The sequence below is a fragment of the Poromitra crassiceps genome, assembly GCF_964638095.1.
Source record: "Poromitra crassiceps genome assembly, chromosome: 10".
NCBI classification, from domain to species: domain Eukaryota; kingdom Metazoa; phylum Chordata; class Actinopteri; order Beryciformes; family Melamphaidae; genus Poromitra; species Poromitra crassiceps.
In genome coordinates, this window is record NC_139631.1 from 6863680 (window position 1) to 6876081 (window position 12402).

Below are 12402 nucleotides of genomic sequence, written 5' to 3' on the forward strand. Positions count from 1 at the left end.
TGCGTAACGCGTCATCATTCAGAAACCACGCCCAAGATGGGGGAAAACACAAACTCCTGTCCAATCCTGGCGTTCTCCTATGTCATGTGAATGCTTGCGTGTTGCACCAAAAGATCGTATATACAGAAGATGAACACTCCAACTTACTTCTTGACAGCTAAATCCACATTTTTCTTCTCGCCAATTCTCAATGGCTTCCTTGTTTTGCTCAGGAGTACAAAAAAACTTTAACTGGCAATTTTTTACATTTGTTGTCTGCGCAGCCCACCACACAACAGCTTTTAGCTATGTTTAATTCAAGGAAAATGACGCTGGTGTGTGGAAATGAACGGAGCTCTTCCCCCGTGATGGGCGTGGCCTATTACATGCAGTGTCTCTATCTGTAACTCTGACACTATGATACTATTATCGCTGTTTCCCCCAAGCTCATTTATCTGTGCTGTGTTGGTTGTCCCGTGCAGGTGCCTGTTCCTGCCCAGCCTGGCACCCCACAACGCTCCCACCAACAACACCAACACCTCAGGGGTCAGTGACGGGGCGGTGCTCAGCGGGATGGGTACAGGTAAAGCCCACTCAGTTCACTGCAAACACAACATATTTATTCCACAGGGCTTTTTAGTTTGTTCATCACTATTGTATATGGCTTGTAGCCAGCTTCCACTAAGGGGGAAAACACTTCATGGGTGATAATGGGAGTTTTATTTCCTTTATTTTCGTGTCAGATTTGCGCATAATGTGAGGATGGGTTTTATCGAAGTTTCACACTTGGTGCGTTTCACGTTTCCAGCAGCAGCGATTTGTTTGGAATAAACAGAAGAGCCGGTCGTCATGGTAATATACAGAAGAGCCGGTCGTCATGGTAATAAACAGAAGAGCCGGTCGTCATGGTAATAAACAGAAGAGCCGGTCGTCATGGTAATAAACAGAAGAGCTGCATGGTAATAAACAGAAGAGCTGCATGGTAATAAACAGAAGAGCTGGTCGTCATGGTAATAAACAGAAGAGCCGGTCGTCATGGTAATAAACAGAAGAGCTGCATGGTAATAAACAGAAGAGCTGGTCGTCATGGTAATAAACAGAAGAGCCGGTCGTCATGGTAATAAACAGAAGAGCTGCATGGTAATAAACAGAAGAGCTGCATGGTAATAAACAGAAGAGCTGGTCGTCATGGTGATAAACAGAAGAGCCGGTCGTCATGGTAATAAACAGAAGAGCCGGTCGTCATGGTAATAAACAGAAGAGCTGGTAGTCATCAGACAGAAGAGAAACTCAAACTGCATCAACAGAACATCCAAGCTCCGCCCCCACACTGTTTGACTGACAGCTGATCTCTGCAAAGTGCAGTGCACAATCACCACAGCAGTGAGCGCTTAGTGACAGAGATGGAGACACGCACTCACCCTCAAAGTGGTAACCTTGCAGATTACCACTTGAAGACGACAGGAGATAAAGAACTTCCAGAGGCATGCAGGAAGGAAGAGTATGGGAATATGTTCAGTCCACGGCGGGCATGAATACATTCTTTGTATGTGAGAAAATGTCACATCAAACTGCATAGAATTTTTTTTTGACAGTTTCCTTGCTTATAGGTGAACGCATAACACTGTTACATCCTGACTGCGGACGTTTTCTGAATCACGAACGGAGCAGTTCCTCACTTCCTGGCATACAGCCAATCCACCAAACAGCAATTATCTCAGTAATCTCAGGCTGTGTTATGCCTTCAACTTCTTCCAATAGAATACACCGTGGGGGGACGGGAGCAAGCAATGTGAATCAATATTTAAAATGGATGTTCTGTTGAAGAAAGCGCTGCTCCGGTGGATTGGGTGCGTGCCAACATGCAGAGTGGTTTCTAACAATTTTAGAAAAAAGTCTCACGTCACGTTCTGCAAAGTCTGTGTGCATGTCGATAAGCAGGACAACATTCAACTTGACGGCTCTCAATGCTGATATACTAGCACCAAATTACCACCAGGCAATTTCTCGTCAAATTTGGCTGCAGCTGGTTATGTCTACCCTACAGCCATTTCATTCACACTGGACAAAAAACCCCACTAACACCCACCAACATCTGGCTTTAACACTTACTAACATCTGGCTTTTATCCTCAGTGGGAAACACAATTGGCATTCATTCCCGGCTCAAACGACTCTAGTGGTCACGACTATGTATCGATTCAAACGACTCTAGTGGTCACGACTATGTATCGGCTCAAACGACTCTAGTGGTCACGACTAGGGATGTCAATTTTCGGTTAATTTCACTTTCGATTAACCGACGCTAATAATCGATTAACCTATCGGTTAATTCATAATTTTTTAATATAAAAAAAAAAAAAAAAAAAAAGTTTTTTTTTTTTTTTTTTTTTTTTTTTTTGTCTATTTACTCAATGAACTCATGCCCAAACAAGGCGTGTCTATTTAGATGCTGAAATGTTAATGCTTTTTGTGTTAGAATTTCTAACACAAAAAGCATTAACAAGCATTAACAAAAAGCATCAACATTTCAACACAAATTCTTTTTGTGTTAGAATTTCTAACACAAAAAGCATTAACATTTCAGCATCTAAATAGACACGCCTTGTTTGGGCATGAGCTCATTGAGTAAATAGACCAAAAAAATTTTTTTTTTTTTTTTTTTTTTTTTTTTTTTTAATATTAACTGATAGACCGACAGCAATAACCGAACAACGACGTTAGCGACGGTTAAAAGATTAACGGTTAACCGTTGACATCCCTAGTCACGACTATGTATCGATTCAAACGACTCTAGTGGTCACGGCTATGTATCGACTCAAACGACTCTAGTGGTCACGGCTATGTATCAGCTCAAACGACTCTAGTGGTCACAGCTATGTATCAGCTCAAACGACTCTAGTGGTCACAACTATGTATCAGCTCAAACGACTCTAGTGGTCACGGCTATTTATCCGCTCAAACGACTCTAGTGGTCACGGCTATTTATCGGCTCAAACGACTCTAGTGGTCACGACTATATCAGCTCAAACGACTCTAGTGGTCACGACTATGTATCGACTCAAACGACTCTAGTGGTCACGGCTATGTATCAGCTCAAACGACTCTAGTGGTCACGACTATGTATCGACTCAAACGACTCTAGTGGTCACGACTATGTATCAGCTCAAACGACTCTAGTGGTCACAGCTATTTATCAGCTCAAACGACTCTAGTGGTCACGACTATGTATCAGCTCAAACGACTCTAGTGGTCACAGCTATGTATCAGCTCAAACGACTCTAGTGGTCACGACTATGTATCAGCTCAAACGACTCTAGTGGTCACAGCTATGTATCAGCTCAAACGACTCTAGTGGTCACGGCTATGTATCAGCTCAAACGACTCTAGTGGTCACAGCTATGTATCAGCTCAAACGACTCTAGTGGTCACGGCTATGTATCAGCTCAAACGACTCTAGTGGTCACAGCTATGTATTGCCTCAAACGTGCACGATGCAGTCATGACATTTGACAGGTGTCTAGTTGACATCAAAGGCCGAGTTAGAAAATGGGCGTGATCCGACCAAGGGGCCGTTATGGTTGATTTTCTAGTCTCTAGCCTCATGTAGTATTTATGAAGCTCTGCTATGCTCCTCTCCTCTCTCCTCGTCTCCTTTCCTCTCCTCTTTTCTCCTCCCCTCTCCTCCTTTTCCCCACACACACACCCCATCTCTTTTCAGAGACTAGCGAGCTTCACTTCTTCTCCATTAATCGATCCTTTCTATCCAATCATATGTTAATACAGACATTCCCCCATCCTTTTCCCATCCATCCTCCCTTCCCTCCCTCTCTCCCCACCCGGGGATATTTATAGACCTCCCTCCCTCTCTCCCTGCTTTCTTCCTGTCACTCACCTTCTCCTCTTCTCCCTTCTCCTAGGGCTGCACGGTTTTGAAAAAAGAAATGAAATTGGGATTATTTTGACTGATTTTGCAATTGCGATATGATTTGCGAGATCAGAAGGAATGATGATTTTTACATCATTGTTCTAATTTCTGTTGAAAAACATTAAAATGATGGTGTGATTTTACAGGGATCTGTACCAAAGATGTGTCAATGTTTCAATTGGTCTGTAGAAAATTGTGTATTGATCTGTTGGCCAGGACATCTCTGCAGTCTGAAGCACAATATATATTTTTGGCACACATTTCAACTTCAAATATTGCACCTCCCGCTATTTGAAAATTGCAGTAGGCCATATTGCGATTTCAATTAGGTTTCCCTCTCTTCCTCTCTCACTTACTCGCCCTCCTCTCTCCTAACATCTCTCCTTTCCTCACTCTCTCGCTCGCCTCCTCCTCCTGTCCCGTCTAACCCGTATCCAGACATGACATCATCGAGAAGCTCATCCATCTAAATATCCCCATGTCTGCCCAGAAAAACTAACTGCTCCAGCAGCCTCTGGTGTCTCCACCACCTACTGATATACAATTACATAAGAAATAATAAGAAATAGTGTCTGCCTCTGTTGGTTCTTCCTGAAGCCACTTTTCATCACAGCTTCTTTGTTCTCACAGTCGTTCTGCTGCGAGGCAATAGGCAAGTTTATTGCTATATAGCACATTTCATATACAGAGGCAATCCAAAGTGCATTACATAAAATAGAGAAAATGACCAGAGCACAGAGAAAAAATAAATAAGTACTAAACTAATACGAACAATAAAATCCAGCATTAAAGAGCGAGAGAATATGAAACAAAATAGGCTAAAATAGAATAAGGTATAAAATACAGTCATAAAATCACATTTCAAAGTAAATTAAACAATATAAATAACGAAATATTGCATTGCAGCTGAGTGTTGCTGCTGCAGCTTCTTCGTGTCACATCGGTGGAGGTTTTTGGTGTAACGCAAGTCCCAAGAGTCTGTAGTCAGCTCCACCAATCACAAGTAATGTAACACTAGTGTTGAGTCTGTAGTCAGCTCCACCAATCACAAGTAATGTAACACTAGTGTTGAGTCTGTAGTCAGCTCCACCAATCACAAGTAATGTAACACTAGTGTTGAGCCCAACACTAATGTATTACCAATACATCGGTTGGCTTATTCCAAATGGCAGTGTGCCAGCAAACAGTAAGGGATGGTACAGTCTACTGCTCAGTTCTCACCAGTGTGATCAGTGAGTGAGTGATCAGTGAGGACTTGGGTCACTTATTTTGATTTTGCTCCACAATTCTAACTGTTTTTTTGAACGTAGAACTAGAGAATTCTTTTTTGGGAACTTCTCTACATCCAGAGGATTGTTTAACTTTCAATGTAGTTTATTTTGTTTGCGCAGCGATAATATGTATATCTATCTATCTATCTATCTATCTATCTATCTATCTATCTATCTACTCTATCTATCTATCTATCTATCTATCTATCTATCTATCTATCTACTCTATCTATCTATCTATCTATCTATCTATCTACTCTATCTACTCTATCTATCTATCTACTCTATCTATCTATCTATCTATCTATCTATCTATCTATCTATCTATCTATCTATCTATCTACACATATATATAAAAACTCCCTAAGTGATTCTATAACTGATTCAAATATAACAAATGTAAATATTTCTCTCTTCTCTCTCGCACCTCCAGGGGAGCGCTTGTTTCCCCCTCCGTCGGGCCTGAGCTACTCCACCTGGTTCTGTGTGGAGCGTTTCAGCGTGGCCCCCCAGGCGCACCCGGTGCGGCTGCTGACGGTGTGCCGGCGGGCCACCTCGTCGGAGCAGCACTACGTGTGCCTGGCCGTGGTGCTGTCGGCCAAAGACCGCTCGCTCACCGTCTCCACCAAGGAGGAGCTGCTGCAGACCTACTGTGAGTGGAGCTTACTGACGAGGAGTTTACTATATCCATCTTTACTAGATCTTCACTAGATCTTTCTGTCTCGTTGTCGCTGACCCGTCCTGCCCTTTCCCTTGGCCCTGTCAAGCAGCGGACGAGTCGAGCGAGGAGGCTTCCTTCTATGAGATCCTGCCCTGCTGCGCTCGCTTCCGCTGCGGGGAGCTGATCGCCGAGGGCCAGTGGCACCACCTGGTGTTGGTGATGAGCAAAGGCATGCTGAAGAACAGCATGGCCACGCTCTACATCGACGGCCAGCTCATCAGCACCGTCAAGGTAACGCGTCACGCACGCGGGGGAAGCACACGCAGTAATTTAATTTTATTTTATTTAACCTTTATTTATACAGGTGAATCACCTTGAGACCTAGATCTCATTAAAGCCAAAGTCATGTTCAAATGACTTGATTTAGTTTGATTTGATACTGGATGGATGATTGGATGGCTGGAGGATTATCCATAGTATCAGAATTTCACATGGCTATTGTATAATGTGTGTGTTGTTGTCCCTCCATCCATAGATTGCACTCATTGTAAGTTGCTCTGGATAACGGCTAATACATTGTCAGAATCAATACTGTAGCTGGACTGTCACCTTCGCCTTGATGGGAAATGTGAAGATCGTATCTCATAGAAGTGCCCCAACATTTTTTCGCATCATCGCTGACTAATAATCAATAAAGAAGAAACACAGAAAAAAAAAAAATCTTTAAATTTGGAGCTTGAAAGCAGGCCCGGCATGCAGCTTCTCGGCAGAGCGATCTTCAGGCCGCGCTGTGGCTTTGTGGTTTTAGTGACTTTAGATCCTCCTGAGATCGGAGAGGCAAGTGTGGAAACCGCAAGTCTCAGCTTCCCCGCAGCGCCGCCCATAGCAGCGGCTTCATTTCCTCCTGAGGCCAACGTACAGGAAACACAGAGGCAGCGAAGCGTGTGTGTGCGCGCGTGTCTGTGTGTGTGTGTGTGTGTCTCTGTGTGTGTGTGTGTGTGTGTGTGCGTGTGCGTGTGTGTGTGTCTGTGTGTGTGCGCGTGTGTGTGTGTGCGTGTGTGTGCGTGCACTGATTTCTGTTTTGTTTCCTTTCTCTCTGTCGATGTAAAGTGCACACATGTACCGTCGTATAGGAGGCTCCCCAGAGCCCCCTTGGGTGGGTGGGTGGGTGGGTGGGTGTGTGTGTGTGTGTGTGTGTGTGTGTGTGTGTGTGTGTGTGTGTGTGTGTGTGTGTGTGTGTGTGTGTGTGTGTGTGTGTGTGTGTGTAAATGCTCCGAGAGGCCGCAAACGCTCAAGACCTCTCACCAGGAAGGCAAATAGTGATCCCAGAGGCCGCCCACAGTGGGCTCAGAACCTCTCACACAGCTGCAGGGCCCCCCTCTCAGTGATGAGGCCTATTGACTTCACTCACACGTCCTTAACATGTCAAAAGACTCTTAAGGAACCTTTGGGTGTTCTTCAGATTACAACCATAAGGGAATTCCAGAAGGTGCTGGAAGAAGCTGTTCATAACAGGTTCATGACCCCTGACTGGAGCTTCACGAACCTCCCCTTGACCACCTGATTTCTTGTTGTGCTGGTGGTTTTTGAATTTAAGCTTTTCATTGTAAGTCTATCTGATTGAAATGTCACCTGAATACCTCAACGTAAAATACAGTACTTAACTCCATATTCAACTTTATAATAATAAACTGTATTTGTTTTCTGTTTTTTTTTTGTTCGTTTTTTCTATTCTGTGAATATTCTTTTCTTTCTGATCGAAATAAACTAAACTAAACTGTATTTGTAGAGCACATTTCTTTACAAAGTGCTTTACGAGAATAAAACAAATGACAATAAAAATGTTATTAGTACTGTAAAAATAAACAACATACGGTAATTTTAAAAGAGCTCAGCATCAAGAAGGAAAGGCCATAAAATCTCAGAGGCAATTTTAAATCGATATGTTTATAAAGACAATGCAGCACAGATAAGATAATCAAATAAGTAAAACAATAAAATGTAATAAAAAAGAAAGAAACCGATGACTATCTGTGTAAATGTATGTTTGACGTGTGTGTGTGTGCGTGCAGCTTCAGTTGATCACTTCTGGATGTGACGTACAGAAATCACTCACCTCTATCTTCTCTCCTCCCCCCTCCCAGCTGCACTACGTCCACAGCACGCCGGGCGGTTCGGGGTCCACCAACCCCCCGGTGGTGAGCACGGTGTACGGCTACGTGGGCACGCCCCCTGCCCAGCGCCAGCTCTCCAGCCTGGTGTGGCGCCTGGGGCCCACACACTTCCTGGAAGAGGTCCTCCCTGCCGCCAGCGTCGCCGCCATCTACGAGCTGGGGCCCAACTACGTGGGCAGCTTCCAGGCCGTCTACCTGCCCTGTGAGTGGATGCTCCTGATGTCACTTTACAGACTTTACAATGGTTACCACATCAGCTGCTCCCAACAATTTGAAATGTCGTCAAGTTTTTGGAACATTTTGTATCGTTGATAATAATACAGTTGTACTTGTGGGGTGGCACAGTGTTTCTAGTGGTTACACAGACTGTCCTGTACAGGTTGTATTTCTACAGCAGACACTGAACCCACTGCTTGTTTACTCCTTGTAAATAGCCATAAAGTGTCAAAATGGTCTCACTTTTTCCTGTAGTCAAGCTGTTTAGATTGTGCAGTCTTGGATTATTGTACACTACATTCTTGTGTGGTATTGACTGCATTGCAGCACAACCTACTGTGTTTGCTCTATCGCCCTCTATCTTTTGACTCCCTGCTCTTTTTTTTCTCTTTTAATCTCTCTCTTATCCCATTCCCACTCTCTATCTCTCTCTCTCCCTCTCTCTCTCCCTCTCTCTCTCTCTCTCTCTCTCTCTCTCTCTCTCTCTCTCTCTCTCTCTCTCTCTCTCTCTCTCTCTCTCTCTCTCTCTCTCTCTCTCTCTCCCTCTCTCTCTCCCTCTCTCTCTCTCTCTCTCTCTCTCTCTCCCTCTCTCTCCTTCTCTCTCTCTCTCTCTCAGGTAAAGAGTCCAAGGCGGAGGTGGTGCCTCCCTCCCCGGTGGCGCTGGTCCCAGAGGAGAAGGTGTCTTTCAGCCTCTACGCGCTCTCCGTCTCGGCCCTCACCGTGGCCAAGATCAGGAAGGTCTACAACAAACTGGACAGCAAGGCCATCGCCAAACAGGTCAGACCGTCAGACCAAGCCCCAGGGCACCTAGGCCTTATTTCATGTCCAATCTCAGTCCTTTTTTTCGCCACATAGATATCAAATCAAATATAGTAAGTGTTTCTATATCACATTTAACAGCGATATTAATGCACTTCTATCATGCTTACAACCGTACAAGTCCATTCCTCACCAACGTGCAATGACTGTCAATTGTACTGTAGTACTTGTCCAGTTGGCCATATTAAAGCAGTTACAGTATGTAAGAAAAACACCTTGGGCTTTGCAGCAGAGAAGAGAATCCAATCACTCCTAACTGAGGAGTGTGCACTTTATTGAGGTCATGTGTTGTGTGATTTCTGGGTAATGAAGTCCTTCAAACTTGCTCATGTTCGCACACAAAAGGTCAAACCTACATTTCTCTATAGAAACATTTGCATGGATTCCACATTCACACTCACTCACGCACACACAAGAACACACTAACACACACCATCCTACAGTACCTATGTGCTGTGATTCTAAATGAGTTTCCTCTCTCTCTTTCCCTCTCTCTCTCTTTCTCTCCCTGTCCTTATCTCTCTCTCTCCCTCTCTCTCTCTCTCCCTCTCTCTCTCTCTCCCTCTCCCTCTCTCTCTCTCTCCCTCCCTGTCCTTATCTCTCTCCCTCTCTCTCTCTCTCTCTCTCTCTCTCCCTCTTTCTCTCTCTCTCTCTCTCTCTCTCTCTCTCTCTCTCTCTCCCTCTCTCTCTCTCTCTCTCTCCCTCCCTGTCCTTATCTCTCTCCCCACCTGTCAAGTCATTTCCCTGCTGAGCTTCAGCCCGCGGCCAAACTGCAGAAGCAGCACTTCTGCTACAGTGCCTGAATGTGCTTATAACGGCCACACCACCATCTTTTGACAACAGAAATAAAGATTGTACCATTATGACCCCTTCCTCTCTACTAAAACAAAGAAAAATCCCAATTCAATGTGATTAGGGTGTTAAAATGATACTATAAAATGAGAAAAAGTCTTGTCCATGTAGCTGGTGCCCGATGAAGCCACGTCCCAGTAGTCCATAGATCTCCATTGTAATGAAAAAACGACAACTTTTTCCTCCAGCTGTGGTAAACACGTTTGTGATCTCAGGAAAGTAGTTGTGTTGCACAGAAAATAGTCCCTGGCACAGTGAAGAACTTGTTCCCATTTGAATTTGATTTGAATTTGAACTACAACAGCCTGACTTTTCGTGATAACAGTTAACGATTTTTAAAATGTAAACTATGTCTCTGCAGTCTGAAAATGTGTTGAATACAGTTCATTATTTAAATCTTAAATCCAGTTTTAAGTCTTAAAACGGTTGTGGTTTCTTGGTGCGAATCAGCCGTTAAGCAGTTTCGGTTCTCATTGGTCCACAATTGTTTTTGTTTTCACATTTATTACATTTTCCACATTGGTCCCATATTCCGTTCTAACTGGCTGAGTAAAAGATCTTAAAGACGTCTCTAGCGTGATGAACCTTCAGACTCCCTGCCTCAGATCTTCTCTTGACTTCAGCACTCGACAGTTGTTGAACTGACTGTCTCAACAGTCAGTTCTGTTAAGTTTAGTTAAGTTAAGTTAAGACTGTCTCAACAGTCAGTTCTGTTGTCGTAGAACAGCCCACTTCCACAGCCACAATAACAAAACTAACAAACCCAAACAAAACTAACAAGACCGCAAGCAAAGACTACATTGGATAGATCGTACAATGACAAGTGAATTGAAACGAAGCACAACATGTTGCAAAGTGAGTAAGGGAAGTAGCATACGCAAAGGGAAGTGAGAGTGGTAGAGTGTGCGTGTGTGTCTGTCTAGTTCAATACATCCATGGTGTGTGTGTACAGTACATGGTGTGTGTTACATGGTGTGCATGTGTTACATGGTGTGTGTGTGTGTTACATGCAGGTTGGGTTTGTTTTCCTCACTGAACCTCGTTGCTCCGTCTCTCGTCAGCTCGCGGTGTCGTCTCATGAAAACGCCACTCCAGTCAAGTTGATCCATAACGCCGCGGGCCACCTGAACGGGCCGGCTCGCACCATCGGAGCTGCTGTCATCGGATACTTAGGTAAACCGACGGTGTGACGTTACGTTACCGCTAAAGACCTGTAACAAATCCATCCAACACAAACCTGATCGCTCACGACCTCAACAAGACCGGCTTGGTGGAAGATGCTGTACTACTTTACTGCACTGCAGAGGTTTTCACACTCAGTAGTACCAGCCCAAAGAGCAACCTTAGGGCTTGTAGATATATCTGTATAGAAGTGGTATCATCTTTCTTGTCATTTTTGTGTTTATATATCTGTTAATTTTTTTAAATAAAAAATCCCATCTACTGGCAGACATTGCAATTTAGCTAAGGCTATAAATGTTATCATATGTGACATCAGACTATTTCCCTATTCAAATGCACACTGTGAATGAATGCATGTTCACAGTGTGGTGTCACCTAATGAAAGCGCCCTCTGTCTGTTCTTACCCCTCCAGGTGTGCGTGCCTTTGTGCCTAAACCTGTGGCCACCAACCTGCAGTATGTGGGCGGGGCGGCGGCCATCTTGGGCCTGGTTGCCATGGCGTCCGATGTGGAGGGGCTGTATGCGGCCGTCAAGGCGCTGGTGTGCGTGGTGAAGAGCAACCCGCTGGCCAGCAAGGAGATGGAGCGCATCAAAGGCTACCAGGTCGGATGGAACAAGTCAATTTAGTTCCCGTATTCGCTCTAATATTGGCTCGCGCCTTTATTTAGCTCAGCTGCAGAGGGTAGCAGGCCCTTTATTGGACGCAGGCTTATAATAGAGATAGTGTCCTCTAGTAAGAGAGTGGCGTCAGCGGAGGACCAAAATGCAAGAATCATTAGCCAATGAACAGCCAGGAATGGGTCTCGCGCTACTTTTGCATGCTAAAATAAAGCCGATAATGTACAATTTGATTAATTTCAAGGGATGAAAAACCATTTCAAAGTACAACACTGCCTATTTTGTTGCAACTCGACAGTGCTGCTTTTTTACTCAAGAGTTCCACTTTCTACTTCCTGGAAAAAAACTGGTCCATTGGGGTGAATGGAGATGTCGGAACTCTTCTATTATACGGCTCTGAATAGAGACAGGTCTTTATTTTGATTGATTGATTGATTTTATTTTGGATAAAGAATGACAACATCCAAGGGATGACATGAAAAAGTTATTTCCATCATGGTCCTTGGTCCTGGTCCCTGGTTGTTTTCTGATCTGCTTCCGTTTGGGTTCGTTAGGTAGCCGCTTTTTTGTTACTGCAATGCATTACCGATAATTACGGTAAAGATGACGCCATGGCTCAGAGACTTCTGCCGGGCTGAGCGGGCGGGCGCAACCACACCTCTGGCCATAACCGGCGACCCGGCTTTTAATTTACCACTATTA

At 44.3% G+C, this 12402-nt stretch overlaps 1 protein-coding gene across 1 annotated transcript in view; it reads left to right on the forward strand.

The window, feature by feature from the left end:
• wdfy3 (WD repeat and FYVE domain containing 3) overlaps positions 1–12402 on the forward strand; it is a 130611-nt gene that overhangs the window by 73755 nt on the left and 44454 nt on the right. The window contains 7 exon segments of the mRNA XM_083644708.1: positions 462–562; positions 5611–5829; positions 5948–6129; positions 7983–8214; positions 8845–9005; positions 10961–11072; positions 11495–11685. Of these exon segments, the coding sequence (XP_083500834.1) occupies positions 462–562; positions 5611–5829; positions 5948–6129; positions 7983–8214; positions 8845–9005; positions 10961–11072; positions 11495–11685 (1198 nt within the window).